Consider the following 27,063-nt stretch of genomic DNA (forward strand, 5'->3'; position numbering starts at 1 on the left):
TGTAGCGAGGCATTATGGACGGCAGAGGTGAGCCAAAGGGTTCTGTTTCTGTATAATTTTATGAATTATGAATGATGCAGTCACGGTGGCGCAGCGGTAGAGTTGCTGCCTTACAGCGAATGCAACGCCGGAGACCGACTACGGGTGTTGTCTGTACGGAGTTTGTATGTTCTCCCCGTGACCTGCGTGGGTTTTCTCTGAGATCTTCGATTCCCTCCCATACTCTAAAGACGTACAGGTTTGTGGGTTAATAAGCTTGGTAAATGTAAAAATTGTCCCTAGTGGGTGTAGGATAGTGTTAATGTGCGGGGATCGCTGGTCTGCGTGGACTTGGTGGGCCGAAGGGTCTGTTTCCGCGCTGTATCTCTAAACTAAACTAAACTAAACTAAAATTAGGTATAGGATTGCTGCACCTGGTTTACTCATTCAGTAATAAACCATTATATTTCCATTTCCTTACATATTTTAGGTGGTTTCTCAATGGTACGCAGCAGCTAAATGTACTGAATAGGTTGAGTTGGCTGCTACTGCAAAATATAATGATATCGTGTTTGATCCAATATGAGTCTGAATAATCCAACTTCAACCTATCTTCACACACTGAAATGGCCATAACTAAAGTCATATAAGTGCATACCAGTATAGAATTAAGACATAAGGCATTGCCAGATCATGACCATTGACCATAGATGCAAGTTCAAAATGGCTATCAAAGTTTTGGATGAGCTCAAGCTTAATTGATCAGGAGGCCCATTGATATGATTGCTGAACTTTGAATTATCAAAGGAGCAGAGAAAAGTATCAGTAATATCTAAGGTGAAGCAAAAGGTGAAACATAAGAAGGGAACCAGGGATAAGTAATTATCTTGTTCAACCTTAGGCCAAGCCCGGGGACCAGAATGGAGATAGTCATTGGAGAAAGAAATCTGTATTAGTGTCCAAAGACAACAGATTCAACCCCATCTACTGCAAATATTGGTGGAAATGCTATTTTACCAGTACATATGTTCATAAGTTCTTGGAGCAGAAATAGGCCATTCAGTCCATCAAGTCTACTCTGCCATTCAATCATGGCTGATCTATCTGTCCCTCTCAACCCCATTCTCCTGCCTTCTTCCCATAACCCCTGGCACTCTTACTAATCACAAATCTGTCAGTCCAGTGTAGAATGTTGGACAGGTAATATGATAGTAGAAGCAGTGGAAGGACTTGGCGAGAAATGTAGGGTAAGTGGATGTGGTCGAGGGTGTAGCTAAGTGGTGGCATGTAAATGAGGACCAGGTAATTGTTAAAACAGAGGGAAGGGAATGTGGGAGGAGGCAGAGAAGCCAGTGTGAATGCCTCTCTGGCAATAATTGGATAGATGGGAACAGAACCAAATGGAGGCACTCCCTCATGGCTGGGTGTCAGAGGATACATGTCAGAGGGGCTGCTGCCCTCAGTGGGCACAAGCTAGTTGAGGAAATGGAAGCCTTTGTCTCACAGATTTTTGACGACAGGTGACCCCGTGTAACAGAAATTCACCCTTTCTCCATCACAGTATTTTCAAATCAATCCCCAAAAACCTGATATACAGAACACAATTCGTTCACAAAATTTATGTGACGAAAAAGTAAATAAACAATTTTATTCACCTCGTGTTTCTTGAGGCATACGTAGATGACACAGCTTCACGTTACATATAATTATGAAGCGGGCCATTTTCTAGGAGCGCGACCCTTCCTCCCCCTCCCACATGTATGATAAAATCCATTGAATTGTACATTAAAATATACTGTGGGATAGACTCTTTGTCCCAACGGTCAATACTGAAGTTAATCATCCACTTCAGCAATCTACCTGGTCCTCTATTCTCACAAACGCTTCCAATTTAAGCAGCTGTCTTTAATATCTAATCTTTAATATCAGCATAGTTTCTGCTTCAACCACGAGCTCTGGCAGGTTATTTCACAAGCTCACAATTATTTATGGAATCTTGTCTTCATCTCTATTTATATAAGAATACAAGAAATGTTACAGTTCAAGTTAAGCTGCCTTAGCCTGTATTTCCTGGCATTTAACACCAAACAAGAGAATGTGATTTTTTTAAATTCTCCAATTCCATCTGCCAGTTTTTAGCTTTTTCCACTCCTTTTTTAATTATGATTTTGCATTTCACGTTGGTCTCCTCAGGCTGCTGTTATCTGCAAATTTCATCAACATTCCCTATAGATTTATAACCAAATCATTGACGCACTTAGTCACTGTCAATACCTTAGAAATGGATCCTGGGGGAAACCAATGACTACTTTGTTGTCTGCTGAAAAACTATTTTCTCTGCTTTCTCCCTTCCAATAAATTTTTAATTCAGTTAATTACCCTTCTCGCAATTCAGTACCTTTTCATCTTCTTTCATGTCTCTTTCCTTTTCTGTTAAATGCTTTCCTACAGTCCATGTGCGTTACATTAAATGCAGTTCCTTTATTTATACCTTTGCCTGACAAATGAAACTGACTAATACCCTCAAAAGCACTCTTTTGAAATCCACGCTAAATCTTTCTAGCTATTTTCTCTTTAAAAGCTAATACAACACTTTTTCTTTCTAGTTTCTGTTTCCAGTTCTGTGTACGATTCCAAGTGTTAATAGTTCTATAATTGTTCTGAATGTTATCTAGCTGAAGGTTACCTGGATTAACGTGTATCCCTTTATAAATATGATCAATCTCTAAACCTTTGGCACATATTGATATTCGATCGTGCCCTACATTATAATTGAGAGGGCCTCAGTAATTTCCTTCCATTTCCTTTAGGATCCTTGCCTTGTCCTCTGAGCCCTTTTGCTTTAACATCCATCAGTTTAACCAACTTTTCAAATCCATCAGAATATTGGTCCTGTCAACCACTACAAGATTTATTGCCTCACTGGTAATGTTTCTTTTTCAGATGGTATCTCTGCAAATAGTTATTAAAGGTACATTCTTTATTTTGGTGATGATCATAACCAACAAAAAGACAATCCTTTTATTTTATGGATCAAAATTCACTCCATAAATGTTCTTCATAAATGTTACATTCAATGTTTTATTTTAAAATGTTGTAATACTTCCTCTTGGCATTTTTAATCTGATTTGTCCAAGTTCACATAGAACATTGAACATAGAACATATATGTCAGTACTGCACAGGATCAGACCCTTTGCCTACAATGTCTGTGCCGAACAAGATGCCAGGTTAAATAATCTCCTCCATCTGCATATGATCCATATCCCTCCATTCCCACCAAATCCATGTACCTATCTAAAGGCCACATCGCCATTATCATATCTGCCTTCACCACAACCCCTGGCCGCACGTTCCAGGAACCCATCACTATCTGTGCAAAAAGAAATTGACCACAAACAGCTCCTTTCAATTTTCACCCTCTCACCTTAAAGCTATACCCTCTAGTCTTTGACATTTCCACTCTGGGAACCTGCTAGCTGCCAGGAAGTTAAGATCTCTAGGAGTTCACTATGTTGATGTCGGGTGACATCCTCAGTCCTCATAGTTGCCAAACTGGTGAATGCTTGCTCACTTTTGGGTTCTTTTACTTATAGTATTTAATAAAAGTATAATAATTTATACTTTGGATCAGCCAACCATAAGGGCATAAGGAACTGCAAATGCTGGTTTACTAAAAAAAACCCACAAAGTGATGTAATAATAATAATAATAATAATAATAAATTTTATTTAATGGGCGCCTTTCATACATCTCAAGGACACCTTACATAGTAATCGGAATAAAAACATATAATCGGAGTAAAACAAGTAATTAAAGACATCACAATGACACAAATTAAAAACAGAATTCAATCCAAAAACAGAAAATCAAAAACACAGTGTGAAGAGAGAGCAGCGGCAACCAAATCGTGCCAGCGTCCACTCTCTCTTCACGGCAGCCATCTTGGACACAGACCTACAAGACTACAGTTAGACAAAAAAAATCATCCCCCCACAGTGGATAGCACTGTGGGGGAAGGCACAATGTCCAGTCCCCACCCCATGTTCACCCCAGAGTCAGGCCTATTGGGGCCACCGCAGTTGCCTCTACGGAGGTCCGATGTCCCTGGCCGTTCTCACCGGGTGGTCTTGCCCCGGCGTCGGGAGAGTCCTTTCGGCGGCTGGGCCACTTGGAACGGCCGCTTCTTGGTTGGAGCCCGCGGCTGCCGAAGCCGACAAGGCCGCGCCGGTTTGGCGCTCCTAGGCTCCAGATGAAAAAGTCGGCGCCCGCTCTCCTCACTGCCGCCTTGCTGCCTCTACGCACGCCGTCTCTCCGCACGCCGCCTCTCCGCTCCGCAAACCCGCAGCCCGGAGATGTTGCTCTCGGCGGTCCAGCTCGCCAGAGCTCCAGCGCGGCGACCCAGGCAAGGCATCGCCCGCTCCGCTCCGCTCCAGCGCTCCAATGCAGTGCCGCCACGCAGGCCGAGGTGCTGGGTGGTTCCCGCCAAGAAACGGCGCTCCAAGCCCGCTGGTAGGCCACGACGACGGGTCGACGGGCAGCCCGGAAAAAAGGCTGCCACACCGACCAGGTAGGGACCTATAAATAAAGTAACACCTACCCCCCCACATTAAAAGACCATATCCCCTACAAACAAAAAAACAGGACTCACTAAAAACTAAAAAAAAAACGAATTTAAGACGGACGGCTGCTGCTAGCAGCCGTTCACCAAGATGGCTCCTCCTCCAATAACAAAGTGGGTCAGGCAGCATCTCTGGAGGTACACAAAATTGCTGGGGAAACTCAGCGGGTGCAGCAGCATCTATGGAGCGAAGGAAATAGGCGACGTTTCGGGCCGAAACCCTTCTTCAGACTCTGAAGAAGCATCTCTGGAGGACTTGGATTGGTGACGTTTCCGGTCCCAACATCCAAAACATTGCTTATCCTTGTCCTTCAGAGATGCTGCCTGACCCTCTAACTTACTCCCGGACTTTATGTTTATTTTACTATGAAAGACTATTTGAATGTCCGTAAGGGACATTATTGTTACTGTTGCTATTAATACCAAAGTATCTGTTTACAGATTTGATAGTTGGCGCCTTTGGAGCAAGTAAAGTTGCAGTTTACAGGTACATGACCAAAATGTATTAATTTGCCAGGTTGAGCATTTAACAGTGAAATTGCTGCTAAATCTGTTTTAACGTCATGCTTACATTTACATTTTAAAAACCTTTCTAAAATAGGAACATTAATTTTAACCTTGCAGCTATTTGTTGAGTGATGATGTATAAAAATGGTACTGTTCATAGTCTGCTGTTTTTTAATATGGTGAAATTGCTGGTACAAAATTCCTTTTAGATGACTGGATTTTACCGTCTCCATGTGCAACAATGCAGCCCAAATAGTCTTACAACACTTCATGGAGGCAATATTTTAAAATGAAAGTCGTATTAGCATCAAATATATTTCTAAACAGTCGATAATTCAATTTAACTTGCAACAGGATATGCACTCTACAACAGGACATAGGTTGAAGGAATGGGTAAAACTTGACAAATAGTGTTTATTATGGGAAAGTGTGAGGTTATGCACTTCAGTCAGTGGAATGTAAAGGCAATTGACCAAATCAAGAAAGATCGCAGATCTGAAAGAGGATTGTGGGGTAAGTGCATTACTCTGGGAAAGATCCGCAGGGATCTGTGCTGGGTCCTTTGCTGTTGGCTAATAGGTTGGTTAATAAGTTTGCAGATGATAACAAGGTTGTCAGATTTGTGGACAATGAGGAAGGCTATCATAGTGTGCAGTGGGAACTAGATCAGCTACAGAAATAGGCAGAGCAATGGCAGGTGGAGTTTAATCTGTGCAAGTGTGAGATATTGCTCTTTGGGAGGTTGAATGTAAGGGTAAGATAGGTGACTGGTGGCAAGATTCTTAACACCATTGGTGTACAGCGGGATCTTGCGGTTAAGGTCTATAGCTCCCTGAAAGTAACAATGCAAGTAGACAGAATGGTAAACAAGGCATATGGTATGTACACATTCTTTGGTCAGGAAATTGAGTTTAAGAGTCAGAAAGTCATGATGCTGCTTTATTTCGCTGAGTTTCTCCAGCATTTTTGTATACCATGCAGCTTTATTATACTGGTTAGGCTGCATTTGGAGTATTGCATGCCCCATTACAAGAAATATGTGGAAGCTTTCGAGAGGGTGCAGAGGAGGTTTTCAGGAATGTAGTCCGGATTAAGTTGTATAGCTAGAAGGAGAGGTTGGACAAATTTGGATTGTTTTCTCTGGAGCATTGGAGGTTGAGTGGAGAATTGATATAATACATCATATTATGAGAGGTATAATAGATGGGATAGTCAGAACCCTTTTCCCAGGGTGGAAATGTCAAAGACTAGGGCACATAGCATTAAATTCAGAGGGGCAAAGTTTAAAGGAAATGTGTGGGGGCAAGTAGTGCCTGGAATGCTCTACCAGTCGTGGTGGTGGAGGCAGTTTGAGCCTTTTGGATAGGCACATAAATATGCCGGGAATGGAATGATATGGATCATGTGTAGGCAGATGGAAATGAGTTTACCTTGTCATCAGGTTCAGTACAGACATTGTGGACACAAGGGCTTGTTCCTGTGCTGTACTTTGTTAATTTCTATGTTCGATATGCAAAGTACATTACAGCCAGTTAGCAGGCAAGTGTAGCTAATCGTTAGAAAGGGAAATAGCTTATTGGGTATATATATTAGTTAGAGATATGGGATTATATATACTAATGTCAATTAATGTCAATTAATACTAAACGAGCAGTGTATATTGACTATGCTGTGTATATTGACAACCACCATCACAGTCCGCAGATTCTGGTGTTGTCTGCAAACTTGCTAGCGAACACATCTACGTTTATGTCCAAGTTGTTTATACATATCACAAACATCAGAGGTCCCAGTGCAGATCCCCCGCGGAACTCCACTGGTCACATACCTCCAATCAGATTAACGCCCTTCCACCCCAACCCTCTGTCTTCCATGGCTTAGCCAGTTCTCAACCTTAATGGTGAAATCATCTTCACTAGATATTGCAGCTCATTGAGGCTTTTGGGAACTGGCACAGAAGAGGAAATGAGACCAAGGGAAGATCAGCCCTAATCACATTAAATTGCCGGGCAGGCTGGAGAAGACGGGTGATCTACTCCTATTTCTAGTTACATATGTTGCAGAAGGCAGTGGAGGAACAATAGCAATAATAAAGTGTAGTACGTGGCAATAATATGGAATGAAAATTTATTCCATTTTTGTTAAACAAGATGTGCTTTTTTCAATAATACACGTCATCTCATGCCAAAGTCCATAATCAACTGTCCATCTCAGTTTCTTATTAATTAGAGCGCATGAATTAAACAATGGAAACCAAATGTGAAAAGTAACAGCATAAAAATTATTCAAAGATAATTTAAGGGCAAAAGATTCTCACCAGGCAGGTATGTCACTGTGGCCCAGCACTGTTGCCTTTTATCTAAGAAGTGGAATAATGAAGTTTATTTTTGCCCTTGCATGACTACATGACTACTAATGCAATGGATTCATTTATAACCTGTCATTGCTGACAAAGCCAATAAAAATCTTTATGCTTCACTTGCAGAGCTCGGCCGGTTGTGACAGTGGAAGCGCAACTGCTCCTGATCCCATCAATCATTAACCCAGAGAATAAAAGTTGCCAGCTGCCTGGATCGGAGATGTTGGTGTCATGGTAAGGAAGTGGTAATGATGTAGGGATGGGACCGACACTGTGTGATTTGCTCTGCCATTTGACACTTGACCTGGGGATCTTGCTATTCAGTGTAAGGTCAGAACTTTAAGGCTTCACCAACTTGTTTAAGGTCAGGAATGAAGTGTTGGATGACAGAACAGTAAAACACTGTATATCGCCACTCGAGAATCTGGGATTTATAGCTATCCAGTATAATATAGTAGGTACTTCCATTAGTTCAAAGATGATTTTTCTTGAAGCAAACATAAACACCAAACATTGTACATAAAATTAAAATCTCCATATTAAACCATGGACAGAACTGGAAATTAAAGTAAATGCACTATCATTTCTATTTAGAAATAGCATCTTGTGTATTCTGTGAAGGGCGCTGTGGAACAGATGAAAATGGTTAGTAAAAAATGTAACAGCGAGTGCTTTTCTGATCTTCTGAGATAAATCACAACATCTCTGGGGCCACCAGGGCCTTATGCAGGGAGTAAGTTGATGCGCACTTCGGGATTTGTGGAATGGGCAGAAGGAATTTTCTTGATTGAATGCCAGACTGGAAGAGACAGGCAGTGGTTTTCTCTGAGATGGAGATAAGCCGAGATTTAGTTGGGCACTTTGGAAAAATAGCTGAAAATACCCAGTGCAGCTTTATTAGTTGAGAACGGGATGTTTAATTGGGGTTGGGCAGGAGGTGAGTACTTTGAAACAAATTCTCATCAACTTTATTACTTACAGATTTTAAAATACTGCCCATCTACACAATCATGGACTGAAAATGCTAGTGTTGGTTAGTGGCTGCAGCCAAGATGTGGGTCACTGTTTCAGTCCTTGGCCTCCACTGGAAGCTTTCATTTTGCCTAAAGCCTCCGATGAGGCAGATGGGACATTGATCACTTTCAGCAGTGTTGGTGGGTTCAGTGGCCAATGGCACACGTAGACTGCACCTTGGCCAGATCAGGAGACACCAGAGCTAGCCGGTTTGGAAAAAACACACTAGTACAGTTGGCAGAGCTGCTGCCTTACTGCATCAGAGACAAGGGCTCAGTACTTATCTCAGTTGATGTCTGTGAGGTGTTTGTACATTCTTCCCGTGACTGCCTAGGTTTCCTCATGGATGCTCCGGTCTCCTCCCACATTTCAAAGGTGTGCTGGTTTGTGGGTTAGCTCTCTGCTGTAAATTGTCCCTACAGTGTAGGGTGTGGTTGCAAAAAGTGGACAAAATACAATTGGTGTGAATGGGTGATTGGTGGTCGGCATATACTCAATGGGCCGAAGGGCTGTTTCCATGCTACATCTTTCAATCAATCAGTCAAATGAATTGAGAGTGGGATCAAGAGAGAGGAGGTACTGCGAACAATATGGAAGTGCAAGGGGAAATCAAGAATTTGAACCAGCATTTTGGATGTTGTGGGCAGTGGAGCATTGGGAAGCTGTGGGAGCAACAGGTGGTGGAGTTTGGGAGGGCCTGGGGCTGGGGTGATCAAAGGGCCCAGGTTCAAGGGATGATTGGGAGCGGTGGATGATGCAAAACAGAGCTGGACTCAGAAGATGAGGGAAGAAACTCCATCACTTAACAGTGTTCTGGTTCAGTGCTGCCATTATAAGAGAGGCACCCAATGACAGGATCCAGGTACCCCTGTGGTTCACTCTAAAAATAAACCTGTTGCAGTGGGAATGACAATGACAGTGCATTATCAGATCTCTAGAATGATGCATTTCATTTTGGGAGAAGAAACAGCTTTCAATGGCATAGCACTGATAACAATTCTATGTGTACATTCTTTATTGTTAACAGGTCCACTTACATTGAAAAATGTGCTCAGATCTTCAAACCATATGTGGATTACTGATGCTATCCAAGCATTGTGAATGTGCTGTTATGTTTTATTATGTATCGAGTACTTGATTAGCATGTGTGTAAGTGGTTATGGGGAGAAGGCAGGAGAATGGGGTTGAGAGGGATAGATAGTTCCGCCATGATTGAATGGTGGAATAGGGGTGAATGGCCTAATTCTGCTCCTATAACTTATGAACTTATGAATGTATGCATAAAACCAACGCCTCTATGGGTTAATGTTATCGTCGGTACATGTTCAGTATGTTAAGTTGCCCTAAATTATTCTGTTTATTTAGATTTTTTTGTTTTGCCAATATCAGACACCATCCGAGCTCCTTGATGCAATGTCACAAGGGTAAAATGTTGCTTGCTTCTGGTATTTCAGCATTTCTTTGGAGAGCTTTCGGGAGAATGACTCAGGTCACTACTCATAATTGTCTCGAGGGAGACCGGGCTAAGTACTGTGAACAGCCCCTGGTGAGCCTTTTAAACTTTTGTAAATGGAAAGTAACAAACAGTTTCCTCTGAAGGGAAGTGATTGATGAAGGTCAGAGGTCAGTGCAGACTCTGTGTGGGTTCCAGCTGAGATCATTTTCTGATTTATATATATATATATATATTGTACACAAGAAAATGGTCACAGTGTATCTGATTAAAGGCTGTACCACTGGGAATAATTCTTATCTGATTTTGCCAAACTGGGAAATTTGAGTTGGCAAGATATTTGCTCAATGGATTGCATCTGGGTGGGTTGGGTTTTTGGAGAATAATATTTGTTATGTAGAATTTTGCAGAATGTTTCACACTCACAATGTTAAAGGCAAAGGCTAACCGAACAATAGTATGCGCATGCAAGGTAGACAATATCTACGCTAATTTTCATAGTCAATAATTCCGCATCTCTACACTTGCACAACACTGAGATGGTGACGGTTGGACATGAGAGAAACCTTTGGCCAATTTGGAAAAAAAATCTCTGGAAAATTCCTCTGGTCCTTGAAGGCATACAGAGGTCTGGGTTTGTTTGAGGTTTGTTTGCATCTTTGTGAACTCTATCTTCCTTTCTGCTCCTATTATTACTATTATTCCCATTCACTCATTAACCAGATAACCTCAGTTATCCTCGGTTTTACCCCACCAGAAACATCCCGCTGCCCCCACCCTCCCTGCAGCTTAATAAGCTTTTATTGTCTCCATCCCGCTTCTGATGAAGGGTCTTTGACCTGCAATCTTATCGCTATTTGTGCAGCGTATTTCCAGCACGCTCTACTGGAAATTTCCGACTTCGGAACATGTGTTTCCAAAATATAGATAATCAGTATACTTAGCATTGTAACAGTATGCATCCCTATTCATTCGTGCAATAACATTACTTTTTCTTAAAACTTTTAAACACTTCTGTGATTAGTCATTTTTCGTAAAACATTGTTCACAATGTTTCTCAGTGGTATGCTGGCCCAATTTACACATATTGGTCATATATTTTGCAATAAACTGCTCCTTTATATTGACAGCGTGGTCCATCTAATGCTCAAGCTTAGCATTAAGCTTTTTATCGGTTTTGGTGCAAGTCGCAGAACCATATGGCACGAAAACAGACCCTTTGGCCCAGTTCTTCCATGCCAACCAAGATGCTTCATCTAAGCTAATGCGACCTGCTCACGTTTGACCCATATCCTGCTAAAGCATTCCTACCCATACACCCATCCAAGTGTATTTTAAATGTTGTTATAATACCTGCCTCAACTACTTCTCTGGCAGCTCGTTCCATATAGCCACCATCCTCTGTGCTGGAGATAGATTCTGTTCCACCTCCTGCTGACCTCTCAGTCCTAGCGACGAATAGGTTTACGGAGCAACTTTAGCTGCATTCCAGATTTTTGTAAATAAATTCTCTGCATTGTCGTTTCAACCACACAGCTATTGATTTAGCATGTTTTTTGTAACTCGGCTACCTTTTACATTGCATCAAACAGTTGTTGTCCTACTTCTTCTTGGTCTTGTAGAAGATACATTATTCACCCAGTAAAATTAGCTAACAATTTCATGTCATTTTAAAAAGGTGCAGCTTAACGTGACAGTAAGGCAAGATTTGGCTTTCCCATTTGAGTCTCTATGTTTAATTTGAGTCTTCTTGACCTCCTGCACAAATCTCTTGTTTAGGATCATATCTCAGATAAATGCATATATATCTAGTAAGTAAATAGACCCTTTAGCCCAACTCATCCATGCTGACCAAGGAACTGACTTGAAGTAGTCCCAGTTACTAGCATTTGGCCTATATCTCTCTAAACCAGGGGTTCCCAACCTTTTTTGTCCCGTTTACCCCTGGCAACTAATAGCACATAACAATGTTATTTCACTTGTTTAATGAACAACTAACAATGAACACAGAACCAAACACAGTCAGTCAATGAGAAAAAATATGTACAAATCCTGAATCAACAAATTTACCTCCTGGGTAGGCAAAATGTACCCCCTTTGGGTAAATTTACCCCAGGTTGGGAATCCTTGCTCTAAACTATTGATATCCATGTACCGATCCAAACGTCTTTTAAATGTTGCAATTGTGCCTGCCTTAATGACTTCCTCTTGCAGATTGGTCCATACACCTACAAACTCCCATCTAGGCATAGAAGGACCGCCAGTTGTTTGACAGGATACACAATTGATGGACAAACTTGTTCGGGCTCAGCATACCCAATTGCTCAGAAAACCTTGATTGAGAAGGAAGGCCTCACCACAACATGGGCTTCAGCTGCAGCCCAGAGCACAGGAAGCCCCTCAGGTCCCCATTAAATCTTTGTCCTCTTCTTCCTCTCATCTTAAACCTATGTCCTCTTGTTTTTAATACCCTTATCATGGGTAACATATTGTGACTATCTGCCCTATTTATGCCTTTCATAATTTTGTATATACCTCTGTGATCGCCCTTTAGCCTCTTCAGGGAAGACAAGCCCAGCCCATCCCATAACAAAAGCCCTCCAATCCAGGAAACACCCTGATGGATCACCTCTGTGCCCTTCTCCAGTGCTACCACATCCTTCCTGTATTGTGGTGATATTGTTTTCTGTTTCTCCTATCAGTCGCACTTTGGCATTTCCTCATTACGTTTTAGGTATTTCCTCTACATTTTTTTCTTTTGAGTTGCATCTCTTGTTGAGCTTGCCTTGCAATCAACAGCTTGATCTGCATTCAGGGCATTTTTTCTGTGAATTCATGTGGGCATCTGCAGCTTTCCTTCAGTCTGCTTTACATTATTTTGGGTATGTTGCCTAATTGAGCCAGTCTTGTTTGGACTGATCTGGAGGCCAGCTGTTTGAGTTGTCGGTGTCTTCCTCTATCTGTAGCTTCCTGTGCTCTGGGCTGCAGCTGAAGCCCATGTTGTGGTGAGGTCTTCCTTCTCAATCAAGGCTTTCTGAGCAATCGGGTATTCTGAGCCCCGAACAAGTTTATCCATCAATTGTGTATCCTGTCAAACAACTGGCGGTACTTCTATGCCTAGATGGGAGACAAACCAGGTTTCTCTGGAACTTATTTGCTGCAAATTTAATGACTCAATTTTGGCTTGGGGAGTGTGCTGAATCTTTCAAAGATCTTACTGTGAGCTTTCTTCCCTGACTCACTGAAAACCCATTTGTGGCCGAGGACTAATCCTTTCTCTCCCATTCTACAAGTGTACCTGTCATTTGCCTCATCACTCATGCCTTTCAGAATGAGAATGACACGAGTTGAGTGCCAGTTTAGTTTAGTTTAGTTTAGTTTAGTGATATAGTGCAGAAATAGGCCCTTTGGCCCACCGACCATTGATCACCCTTTACACTATGTTCTACATTCTAGGGGCAATTTTTACAGAAGCCAATTAACCTACAAACCTTCACGTCTTTGGAATGTGGGAGAAAAACGGGTTGCTGGAGAAAACTCACTCAGTCACAGGGAGAATGTGCAAACTATCCACAGACGGCACCCATAGTCAGGATTGAACTCGGGTCTCTGGCACTGGCACTGTACTGCCCTCATTGTTTACATTGTTGACTACAGAGAGAATTAGAAGAACTTTTTCACGCAGAAGGTGTTTAAAACTCACTGCCGGTGGGATGGTGGAGATAGATGTTCTCACAGCATTCTAGCAGTATTCAGATGAACACCTGAAAGGGCATGGTATCGAAGGCCACAGGCCTAGTGCTGGGAAGTAGGATTACTTTAGATAGGTGTTCCATGCCACATTTCATCTGTAATGCTGTAAGCTCATGTTGGATGTGTGAAATCATCACAGCAAATTGTTATACTTTCAGTGCATGCATTCAACATAGTTTAGTACCACATTTAATTAAAGAGTTAAGTTCAGCATACACATCATTCATGTGGTATGTAATACCACACACCAGATTCACTGTCACCATGTTATGTCTTGTTCATAGATTTCCATTTTTTAATACGCCACATATCTGTGGTTTATATCATCTTTATTTTTAGACACCATGCCATGTGCCACCAATTGATACACTGAGTATTTTCTGTACACAATATTGTTCACTAAAAAGTGATACTGCACATTACACACAAAAATAATAAAAGGGAGACAACATCCACTGCCATGCCCTCTTCAATCATATTCAACAAAAAGTTTATCAGATTTGTGAGACAATATTTCCCACACACAGCAATGCTGACCATCGCTAATCAGTCCATGCCCAGCCAAATGCGGGAAGATCCTGAACCCTAACAATCTCCTCCAACAACTTTCCCACCTATGACATCAGGCTCACCGGCCTATAGTTCCCTGGCTTGTCCTTGTTGCTCTTCTTAAATAATGGTACAACATTAGCCATCCTCCAGTCTTCCAGAACTTCACTAGTGGCCAATATGAGGCAAATATCTCTGCACCGGTCTCCACAATTTCTTCACTCACTTCCCGCAATGCCTGAGAATGCACTTGGTCAGGCTTTGAGGATTTATTCATCTTAATGTGCTTAAAAACCACCAATATCTTCTCTCTGGTAATTCATATATGGTCAACTTCATTTGTATATGATCAACCACCAATCCTTTTGCTTCCATGATCTTCCCAGTAAAGGTTGTTGAGAAATATTCATGTAATATCTCCCGCATCTCTTGTGGTCTATACAAAGATGGCAATGCTGAACTTTAGGGGGACCTATTCTTTCTCTAGCCACCCATTTAGCCTTAACATACCTGCAGAATGTCTTGGGATTTTCCTTTATCTTGTTTGCCAGTTCTTTTTGCCCTCCTGATTGTCCTAAAGGACCTACTTCTTATTTTAAGACGGTGGCACCCTAGTTCTTAGCTCCTTAGCTAGGGGAAACATCCTGTCTGAAACTGCCCTGTTGAGCACTTTAAGAATTTAGGACATTCCAATAAATTCAAACTATATACTTGCCCCATTGGCTGTATAGAGTCTTGCACAAATGTACAGTTAGCTTCCTCTGAACCTCGGACTGTGCATTAATCAATAAATAACAATGGCTTGTAAGAAGGTTTGCAAAATAATTGCTGGCAATTTTAATTATCATCTGAATTGGATAAAATCAAAGTGGCAAGAATGGCCTTGAGGATAAATTTTGCAGAATGTATTCAGAGTAAGATGTTGAGGAATCAATCCGAGGATATGGTTTTACATCTGGCATTATGTAATGAGAGGATTAACTAATGATATCATAGTAAAGGATGCCATTTAAATAATGATCATCACATGGTAGAATTCCAAATTCAATTTGAGGAACAGAAACTTGCATCTGAGGCTGGTTTCATAAATTTAGATAAAACCAATTACAACGATATGACAACAGAGTGGGCTAAAGTGGATTTGGAAAGCAGATTAAAGCGTCAGGTGGTAGATCAACAGTGGTAGATGTTTAAAGAGCTTTTTCATCAATCTCCGCAAAGCTAGATATTGGTGAGAAAGAAGAGCTCTGTGAGAAGACACAGCATCTGTGTTAACCAAGATATCGGAAAAATGAAAGAAAGGCAATCCAATATTGAGAAGATTAATGGTAGATCAAAGGATTGGGAATTTTTTTTACAAACTGGCAAAGGATGACTAAAAAAGTAATAAAGAGGAATAAGATGAGTATTAGCGTAAACGAGCAAATAATATAAAGAGCTTTTTGACGAGATATAAAAATGAAGAGAATAGTTTAAATTAATTTTTGTACCTCAAAAAATGAGATTGGGGAATTGATAATGGATGTTAGAAAAATGGCAGATTTCCAGATGATTATTTTGGGACAGTCTTCAGTGCAGAAGACATGAAAAACATCACAAGATGCCAGATAATCAAACTGCTATGGGGTGGGCTGAAAGCAATCTTTATCACCAGAAATAAAACTACTGGACAGATTGATGGGTCAAAAGGCTAAAAGGATCCCTGGACCTGATGGTCTGCATCCTAGAGACTGAAAGGAAGCGGTTGATTTTAATCTACCGAAATTCCTTGGATTGCGGAGAAGTCCCAAAAGGATAGAAAAGATGCAAATATAATGCTACTATTTAAAATTAAAGTAGGAAACTATACAGTAGACCAGTTAGTCAGCCACTGTCAGTGGGAAACTGCTGGAATTCATTGTTAAGAAAATAATAGGGGAACAATTAAGCAGAGTCAACGTAGTTTTATGAAAGAAAAGTTGAGTTTGACAAATTTACCATAGTTCTTTGAGGCTGAGTAATGTGTTCAATAAAAAGGAACCAATTGATGTAGTGCTTTGGGATTTCAGAAGACATTAGACGAGGTGCGACATAATAGCTTACCATACATAATAAGAGTGCATGGGGTTGGAGGTAACGGCACTAAGGAAAGTGGCCAACTACTAGAAAATAGAATCAGGATAAAGGGATTATGTTCGGATTGCCACATGGATCAATGCAATTCAGAGTGCGTTTTAGCCAAATTTGTTGATGATACAAAGGCAGATGATTTACTGATTGTAAAGTGAAAGGATGAGATATTGGCAGATGGAGCATAATGGAGTAAAATATGAGGTGTTTATTTGTAAGGAAACATGGAAAAGCAAATTATTATTTAAACGTAGTGAGACTATAAATGGTTGTAATTCAAAAAAATGTGGTGGTCCTTACACATGAAACATAAAAAGTTACAATGCAGGTACAACAAGGGGTTTTGCAGTATAAAAGGAGATAGGTTAGGATGCAAGTATAGTGTGCAAGTGAGACCACAACTGGAGAAGTCCCTTGGTCTCTCTATATTGAAGGAAGGAGATGCTTACATGTGGGTCAATGCAGAGAGGATTCACTAGCTTGATTCTTGGGGTAACTGGATTGACGTATGAAAAACGATTGATCTGGTTGAGCTCATACTAATTGCATTACAACAGAATGAGAAGTGAACTTATTAGTCCTAGAGTCATAAAGCCATGTAACATGGGCACACATCCCTTGATTAAACTCGTCCATGTCAACATCTAAGCTAGTCCCATTTGCCCACGTGTGGCCCATATCCCTCTAAACCCTTCCTATCCATGTACCTTTCCAAGTGTCTTTTAAATTATGTTATATTGTCTGCCTCAACTACCTCAATTGCCAGCTTATTCCGTATACCCACTATCCTCCAAGTTGCCCCTCAGGTTCCTAGTAAAGCTTTCCTCTCTCATCTTACTCTATGTATTCACCCTATCAATTCCCCAATTTTATACATCTTAAAATCATGAGGAGTATAGATTAAGGTGCATGGACACAGTTTACATTGACAGTGTAGGGGAGTTGAAAAATAGACAATATTGGTTTAAGGTGAGATTGAAAAGATTTAAAGGGGACCAGGAGGGTACGTTTTACACGTTGAGAGTGGTGAGTACATGGAACAAGCTGTCTGTAGGTAGAGACTTGTGCGATCACAATGTTTATGACAGGTTATAGGGATAGGCATATTTTAGGACGTGGGTCAATATGAGACTAGCTCAGGAAGGCATTTTGGTTGGCATGAACAAATTGTTGTAAGAAGCACCTGTGACTGTGCTGTACAGCTCCGTGACTCTGTGACTAATATATTTATAGAATTATTTAGGATTCTACTTTATGTTACCTAACAATGATATTTAATGGTTACTGATGCTCTACAGTTTCTGAGTATATTTGCATCTAATTGTGTTATTTTAAAAAGCTTAATAAAATCTACTCAAACTCTAAAGGTCCCACTCTCTTTGGTCAATTTTGGGAGCTGAGTTGAGCCTAAATTTGAGCCGTTTACAGGCTCACCATGTGAAGGGATCCAAACTGGGTCTAGATAAAACCTTATATAAAGAAAGGGAAATATTTCTTATTTTTAATTTATTTATCCTGGCAATACATCCAAGCACTATATTTGATCGCAGGAATCTTGTGATATTGGCATTGGACCTTTACTGCAGAATGCACCATGACCCTTCCAAAATTCTTCTTTACATTCTTGCCTAATAGTACTGTGCTTGGTGTGGCCATTATCCAAGTGTTAGATTTTTCTTTACATGTTTCATTAACACTATTCTGTTTCCTCATTGCACACATTGGTTTATTATTGCATCGTGTACAAGGATACAGTGAAAAACTATGTTTTGCGTGCTATGCGGGCATATCATACCATAGATGAGTTAATTATGTAATGCATAAGAGAAAATAAACAGAGTCCAGAATGTAGTGTTGCAACCACATAGAAAGTGCAGCTAAAAAATTGTACCTGGATCGCATTGGAGATCAGGAATTCATCCTTAGTGCATGAGGTAAGTAGAAGAGTTGATAATGGCGGGTGAGAAGCATTCATAAGTACATTAGTGATTGGAGCAGAATTAGGCCATTCGGCCCATCAAGTCTACTCTGCCATTCAATCATGGCTGATCTATCTTTCCCTCTTAACCCATTCTCCTATCTTTTCCCCATAACCCATATTAATCATGAATCTATACAGTATATCCCTGCTGTAAAAATATCCATTGACTTGGCCTCCACAACCTTTTGTGGCAATGAATTCCACAGATTTGCCACCATCTGACTAAAGGAATTCCTCCTCATCACCTTTCCAAAGGAACGTCCTTTAATTCTGAGGCAATGACCTCTGGTCCCAAACTCTCCCACAAGTGAAACGTCCTCTCCACATCCATGGTGGGATGTGCTTACAAATCTTTTGTATCTTCTGGTATCTTGTGCCAGATGGGAGAATGGTGTGAGACGTGCTTGATTATGGTGGCTGCTGCGCCAAAGCAATGTAAATTGTGGATGGAGTCAATTGGGAGGGATGTGGGGATGGGGAGGTTGGTTTGCGTGATGGACTAAGCTGTGTTCACCTAAACCATTTGTTTAGGATGCATTCTAAGGTAATCTGTTGAAATTTGGGGACATGCTGCATTTCCTTTGCCTTCTGAGGAAGTTGAGGCAATGGTGTTATTTCTTTGCCATAGCGTCAAGATGGTTGGACCAGGACAAATTGTTTGCCCTATTTACAGCAAGGAACTTGAAACATCCCCAGTTCAGCGCCATGATAATGGCTGGGACATGTATGCCACCCTGTTCCTGAAATCGATGACATTGAAGGAGAACTTGGTGTCATGACATCACATTACAAAGCTCTCTATCTTCTTCCTGTTCTCCGTCTCAGGGGCGGAAAACCCGGGGGGGAGGGGGGGGCAGAGGGGACACGTCCCCCCCATGTCTTGAGAGGTGGGGGACATCCCCCCCCCAAGTTTTTGTGATCCCGATTTTAAAATCTCCGCTTTTAGAGCTGGATTGAGCCTCCGAAGCCGTGTGTGTGAGTGTGAGTGTGCGCATGAGCGCGTGGCCGCCAAAAAATTGTGTCTCCCGTCCCCTCCATGTTTTGATAGCGAGTTCCGCTCTTGCTCCATCTCATCATTGTTCGAGATCCAGCCTGGTAAAGTCGTGTCATCAGTAAATTTGAAATGGAAGCATGATTTTGCTGGACAGTCGGAGTTCATAGGGAGTATAATAAGAGGCTGAGCATGAAGCCTTCCAGAGCAGCGATGTTGACAGTTATCATGGAGAATGTTTTGTTGTTCATCCATGCTGATTGCGATCTACAATTAGGAAGTCAAGGATCCAGTTGAAGCCAGAGGTACTAAGTCCAGGTTTTAGGAGATGAGTTTGGTTGTTAAAGGTGGAGCTATAGTCTATACATAGGAGTCTGGTCTAGGTGTCCTTGGTAACCAGATGTTCAAGGGATGAGTGTAAGACCAGGGAGAAGGCAACTACCGTGCATCTGCTGTGGTAGTAGGTGGATTGAATGGTTCAAAGCTATCTGGCTGGAGTTAATGTATGCCATGATCAAAGCACTTCACGATGGTGGATATCAGAACCACCAGACTGTAGTTATTAAGGCATGTTATCTTGTTTATCGTTGGCACCGGGATTATAGTAATCTTCTGAAAGAGAATGGGAGCCTCAGAATGGAATAGTGAGATGTTAGGGATATCTGTGAATAGTCTTGCCAGCTGGATCACTCAGGACTTGACACGGCTGGGACACCATCCAGACTAGTTGCTTTTCCACAGGTTCATTCTCAGGTAGGCCGATCTTACATAAGCGATGGAGACTGTGGGTGCAAGCGCACCCGCGGCTGTTTGGACAGTCAATGTCGTTTCGCTGATCTTGTGTTGAAAACGAGCGATGAATGATTGAGCTTATCCAGGAGTGATGCATTGTTGCTAGCAATACTAATTGACAGGTGGTTCGTCTTGATTATAGTTTGCTCTCGAATTGTCTCGTGGAATCCCTGGTGGCTTTACGAAGGTCATATCTAGAATTGTTATACAGGTTGGAATTACCTGTCTTGAACACTTCACAAATGGTCTTCGCTGGGGAGTGGATCTCATGGCTCATCCATTGTTTTCAGTTGAGAAACACTTGACTTCTTTGGCATGCAGACCTCTACATATGAGAGTGTGCACAAAGAGGGAGTGCAACATAGGTTCACCAGGTTAATTCCCGGGATGGCGGGACTGGCATATGATGAAAGAATAGTCGACTGGGCTTATATTCACTGGAATTTAGAAGGCTGAGAGTGGATCTTATAGAAACATATAAAATTCTTAAGGGATTGGACAGGCTAGATGCAGGAAAAATGTTCCCGATGTTGGTGGAGTCCAGAACCAGGGGTCACAGTTTAAGAATAAGGGGTAGGTCATTTAGGACTGAGATGAGGAAGAACATTTTCACCCAGAGAGTTGTGAATCTGTGGAATTATCTGCCACAGAACGCAGTGGAGGCCAATTCACTGGATGAATTCAAGAGAGAGTTCAGATATAGCTCTTAGGGCTAACAGAATCAAGGGGTATGGAGGAAAAACAGGAACGGGGTATTGATTTTGGATGATTAGCCACGATCATATTGAATGGCGGTTCTGGCTCAAAGGCTGAATGGCCTACTCCTATTGTCTATGTTTCTATACTTACTGATGATGTCTGTGACATCAATGGTGTGTTCATTTAGGTCTGGCCACTGAGTCCTTGAATACGGAGAGGAGAAGCATTTTTGCGGCACACTGTTGAGGTTGGCCCAGTTGAAATCCCCAGTTATGATGAACAAGGCCATGGGGTACTTTGTTTCAAGGGCAGATGGAGTAGTACAGTACATTGAGTGCAAGCTTCACATCCGCATGGGTTGGGAAGTAACCCGACGGCCCCTTGGGAATGGTGAAGTAATCAAAAGAGAGTTGAGTTTGAGGTTAGTCTATTGTCACGTGTACCGAGGTACAGTGAACAGCTTTTGTTGCGTGCTGACCAGTTGATGAGCATGTGAGAGAAAATAAGTGATAGGCTGTGGGGAAGTATTGATGGGGGAGGAATGACACTGATGTGATTGCTCTACTGGGAGCAGGCATACGATGAGTGGCCTCTCTCTGTGTTGTAACAAGCATGACATTATTACAAATCGTCAGTGTATGAATATTATCATTTTAATTTACTGTGCCAGAAAGATCTGAATTCATACCCATGATTTATCTCTGTGGATTACTGATCTGGCTGCCACGGAACAGGTTATCAGATGGAGAGTTGACATTGACAGGAAGTCAAAATAGTTCAATTATCCTGGATACATCCTGTCATTTAAATCATATGGGAACTGGATAAAAATAACCTCAAGCAGATATACAAACTGTTGGTGGAACTCAATGGGTCAAGCAGCATCTGTTGGGGGTGAAAGGAACTATCCTTGTTCCAAACATGCCCCAGCACCATTCTTCTTTTCTAATCGTGTTTTTGCACTAATGCCTTGTTTTTTTTTGCAGTTTCTTTTCTTTTCTCTCTCTCAGATAATTTATGTTTTTTGTGTGTTTGTCTGAGTCTCTGTACCTGAGATATTGCTGCAAGCAAGATTTACATTGTACCTGTACCTCCCTGTACTTGTGCACATGAAAATGAATACGTCACTTGCTTGTGTCCAAGACTTGTTGAGGCTTGGATTGTGTAATAGTAAACATGTTGTTTTTCAGTAATCAAATCTTATCGGGCTATTAATTATTCTTTTGTACCAGATTTAACTTCTCCTGGTTTGCTTAGTAGGGAACTGCTTCAAGTAGTTTAACCTTTATGCAGTTACATGTTGTGCCTCTTGGTCAGATCATTAATATGAAGCTTCTTGATGAGCAAGGCACCTAAGACTAAATTTATTTTGATTTCCATAGTGGTGCCAGAAGCTGGTTTCTGATTTTCTCCTTAATAACGGTGAACACTGATGGTCTGAATGTTATTTCTATCGCAAATTACAGGCCAATCTGTTCATGAGCCTGGGAGCTCCATTAATCATAGATATGTACAGCCTGTCCACAGAGCATTCAGAATAACCTGCTGGCTTGCTCAGCAGTCTAATTACACATATTGAAATTCCTACAGAGAGGGGTTATAATATGAGGAAAGAGGTATATTGACCTTTGCTCTCCCTCTCATTTTACAGTTTCACTGTGAAGGTTTCTGCAGCTGTGTCGGGCCATGGGATACCAAGTGTAATAGGTGAGCACTGAACAAAGCAGACACATGCAACCCGGCCATCGCGTGAGTTGGTCTCATTCAGGGCCATCCAATGGTTCAAAGCAAATCCGCTGTTGCTGCTATTTGGATCCGGCCTTAGCCCTGTGTTCGCCTGCTGTGGGGAGTCTGTAGTCAATCGCCTTCCATGACAGTGGCTGGCCCAGTACACTGGGGGCCTTTCTACATAGCAGTCCTGCCATGTGGGGCTATTGGTTGGTGGCGGTCAGACCTGAGGTGGCACAGACTGAGGTCTCGCCCCCATACATCTCCGATGGCCTCCGATAGCTCGTACAGTCAATGAGCTTTTCTCACCACCAGTAAGGCAGTCAGAAACAGTCATAAGATCATATCATAAGTGATAGGAGTGATCATTCGGCCCATCAAGTCTACTCCGCCATTCAATCATGACTGATCTATCTCTCCCTCCTAACCCCATTCTCCTGCTTTCTCCTCATAACCTCTGACACCCGTACCCGTCGTAATATATATAAATAGCTTTTTAAAATGTGGACGTTTTTTCAAAATTAGAAAATGTCCATTCATTGAAAATTAGATCAGAAGCATGGTATGAAGTCGGAAAAGGGAATACATGTGTAATTGGTGTCTCAGCTCAGTGTCAGTGTCCATTCCTGGACTCATTGCTGGGTGTGGGAGAGCTAGGGTCTAATCCTCAGCTCATTTTGTACTTCCATGTCACAATGTGCAGGAGTATAGGAGGCTCAGTGGCGCAAAGGTAGAGTTGCAGCCTTACTGCGCCAGAGACCTGGGTTTGACATTAGACAATAGGTGCAGGAGTAAGCCATTCGGCCATTCGAGCCAGCACCGCCATTTGATCCTGACCATGGGTGGTGCCTGTACACAGTTTGTACGTTCTCCCTGTGACCGCTTGAATTTTCTCTGAGTGCTCCGGTTTCCTCCCACACTCCTAAGACGTACAGGTTTGTAGGTTAATTGGCTTCTATAAATTGTCCCTAGTGTACAGGATAGTGCTGGTGTACAGGGGGCAGTCTCAGTGGAATGAAGCGCCTGTTTCCACGCTGTATCTGGAATACGCTGGAAAAATACACTTCAGCAAATCAGCTGCTCAATGATTCAATGATTCAGTGATACTTTATCGTCACCTGTACCTAGCTTCAGTGAAATGCTTTATTTTGCATACAACCTGCTAAAATCATACAGCAGACCTCACCTGGGCAGTGTACAACAATCGCCACATTTCTGGCGCTGACAAAGTTACAAAAGTTCGCCGAACAGTCCTATCTTCTGCCTGCCGCCACACGTGGCAGCAAGTGCCCCTCCCCCCCATCACTAGATGGCTGCCTGGTGGGTCCCCCTTCGTTCTCGACGGCCCAATGCCGGGTCCGCCCCTCATTCTTGACGGTCCCTTGCCGTTCTCAGTGAACAAATGCAATTTCAGTAACTGCAGTGTACAGTGAGAGGCATTTAGACCCTGTATCCTTACGATTTATGAACCCAGTTTGTCTCGACCCTTATCTGAGTCCATCTACCTCCTGCTGTCCTTGCCTTTATGCCTCGTCGAATGGACCTGAACATATTCAACTAAAAGCATTTTAAATATGTATCTGAATAATGAGAACATGATTTTCTCTTTGCAGCTTGTGATCCTAACTTATAAACATCCATTGTTTTCTTTCCCTAAGTTCTGAATGCAAATCTTCAGCTGGACAAACTGAAGAAAAAAGGAGGGATTGAGAGAACGCTGTTCCTCAATTATCAACGGCCACAACACACATTCCAATTCGTCTTGAGCAATTTGGAACGCTTCACGCAACAAGAATTTGTTGTTTATCTTACTGTAAGTGTCTACTTCAAAGGTCTACAACAAAAAGGTTTATTGTAGTTCCTGCTTAGCTACACAGACTGTCGATGAGATATGTAGGCAAGTTAGGCCGAAGGGCCTCTCTCCACGCTGTATGACTTGATGACTACTATAAGGTTTAAGGGTTTTGTTTTTAATTTAAGGATACTGACTACTTGCTAGGGTGTATAATTGCATGTTTCTGGTTACTGTCTGGTACGTGACATTGGGCTTAGCTGCATGCACTTGAACCTATTCAACCAAAAGCTTCTTGAACATAATAATCCATGCCTGGCTTGTCATGCAAATTTTTTTAATTTCCAATTTTCCAAGCCCCAGAGCAGAGGTGTAACTGGAGAGCATAGGTTATGGCACAGAGTAAGCAATTTAGAGGGGATGTAAGTAATCGTTTTTTTTCATCCAGAGGGTGGCTGAAACTTGGAATGCGTTGCCTGAGTAGGTGGTGGAGACAGAGAAGTTCACTATGTTTAAGAAGTATCTAGCTGAGGACTTGGGGCATGTTGGTCGGCATGGGCAAGTTAAGGTGAAGGGTCTGTTTCCACTGTATCACTCTATGCTCTATGACTTAGAATGGAGATGAGAAGGAATTAATTGCCACTAATGGCTGTGGAGGTCAAGACATTGGGTAATTTTAAAGCGGAGACTGATAGGTTCTTGATTAGTAAGGATATGGTGACATGCAGGAGAATGGGGTTGAGAGGGGAAAATAGATAAGCTATGATCAAATGGCAGAATAGATTCAATGGGCTAAATGGCCTAATTCTGCTCCTATGACATGATCTAATGGTCATATGGACTTGAATTGCCATGGCTACAGACCAAGTCTTGGTAAATGAGATCAGAATAAATGGACACTTAATGGTCAGGATGGACATGGCAGGCTGAAAGATCTGCTTCTGTGCCATATAACCATACGTCTCTATCTACAACACTTTTCCAAAGTTCTGAATACTAATCTTAGAAACATAGAAAACAGACATGTGCAGGAGTAGGCCATTTGGCCCTTCGAGCCAGCTTCAATATGATTCAATATGATCATCCAAAATCAGTACCTCGTTCCTACTTTCTCCCCATAGCCCTTGATTCCATTAGCTTCGTCAGCTATACATACTGAGGCAGAAAGTAGGGCTCAAGAGAACACTGGCCATAATATGCGTTCCAATTAGCCTTTGGAAAGCCAAGCAGAGGGAATGTTGTATGAGAGACATTAATGCACGTGCAAATCTTGGCAATGCATCTCAATGGGTTTTTTAAATCATGAGACGCACTGCAAACTAGTTTGACCCCGCTCAGTGCAACTAATATGCACCTGCAGCAACGGCCATTTGATGTAGTAACTGTGACAGATTTTTACTTTCCTCTGGCCCTGTTGAGAGGGAATGTAACTGAAAACCTTCTCGCCTGTATCAGATTTCCGCAGTGTTGTGGGTAAGCGCCGAAACAATTGAGCCAGGTCTTGTTAAGTTGCAATGAAGTGTACGAAGTGAAGTAGTAGTACTTCGGGGGAAAAAACAGGGGATTTTCTAACTGATTGAGTTTCAGTACGAAAACAGATCTATTTCTAGCAGTATATTTTGTCGTCTTAATATTTCCTGACCATTCTATCCTTGGTTGGTGGCTGGAGGGCTAAGGCTGGACCAATCTAAAGAAAAATAAACTTTGAAACCAATTTATTCTTAATGGAGCCAAAGATGCATGTTTTCTATTGGAACTTTAAACTTAGAAGAGTACAGCACGGGTACAGATTGATCCACAATGTCAGCGTCAAACATGATCTCAAATTAAACCAATCTGGTTCTGCCTGCACGTGATCTATTTTCCCCTATTCCTTACGTATTTCTATGTGCCTATCTAAAAGTCTCATACACACCTTTAAGGATGGCACAGCTGTTACAGTTGCTGGCTCACAATGCCAGAGACCCAGGTTCGATCCTGACCTCAGGTGACATGTGGCGTTTGCATGTTCTACCTGTGTCTGTGTGGGTTTCCACTGGGTGCTCCAGTTTCCTCCTACATCCCAGAAGAGTGCCGTTTTTAAAGATAATTGGCCTCTTTAAATTGCCTGTAGGGCGTGGGGTTGAGAAAGTGGGATAGCATTGAACTAGTGTGCATGAGTGATTGATGGTTGGCATGGAATCGGTGGGCTGAAGGACCTGTTTCTATGCTGTATCTCAAAAAACAACTATCGTATCTGCCTCCATCACCACTGCTGGCAGTGTATGAAAAACCTGCCCCGCACATCTCATTTAAACTTTCTCCCTCTCACCTTAATGTTTTGTCCTGTAGTACTTGACATTTCAATCCTGGGAAAAAGATTCTGGCCATCCATCCTATCGCTGCCTCTCAGAATTAAAAAAAAATTCTACTTTGTCTCCTCACAACCTCCAATGCGCCAGTGAAAACAAAACAAGTTTGTTCCACAGAAGATAGACACAAAATGCTGGAGTAACTCAGCGTGTTAGGCAGCATCTCAGGAGAAAAGGAATAGGTGACGTTTCGGGTCGAGACCCATCTGCAGACCCTGACTTCAGCATTTTGTGTCTAGCGTCGGTGTAAACCAGCACCTGCTGTTCCTTCCTACACAAGTTTGTTTCGCTTCTCATTGTGGCTAATACCCTTAATCCAAGTAGCATTCTGGTAAACCTCTTGTTCACTCTTCACATCCTTTTCAGAATGGCAGGCAGTGACTCGT

The 27,063-nt window shown here is 42.0% G+C and overlaps 1 protein-coding gene across 2 annotated transcripts in view; it reads left to right on the forward strand.

Moving 5' to 3' along the window:
- itga8 (integrin subunit alpha 8) overlaps positions 1-27,063 on the forward strand; it is a 256,311-nt gene that overhangs the window by 113,711 nt on the left and 115,537 nt on the right. For both annotated transcript variants that reach the window (XM_033012781.1, XM_033012773.1), the window contains exons 14-17: positions 5,041-5,086; positions 7,592-7,699; positions 22,458-22,513; positions 24,193-24,347. In XM_033012781.1, the coding sequence (XP_032868672.1) occupies positions 5,041-5,086; positions 7,592-7,699; positions 22,458-22,513; positions 24,193-24,347 (365 nt within the window). The remainder of the gene's footprint in view (positions 1-5,040; positions 5,087-7,591; positions 7,700-22,457; positions 22,514-24,192; positions 24,348-27,063) is intronic.

The sequence above is a fragment of the Amblyraja radiata genome, chromosome 2 (genome assembly GCF_010909765.2).
Source record: "Amblyraja radiata isolate CabotCenter1 chromosome 2, sAmbRad1.1.pri, whole genome shotgun sequence".
In the NCBI taxonomy this organism is placed as follows: Eukaryota; Metazoa; Chordata; class Chondrichthyes; order Rajiformes; family Rajidae; genus Amblyraja; species Amblyraja radiata.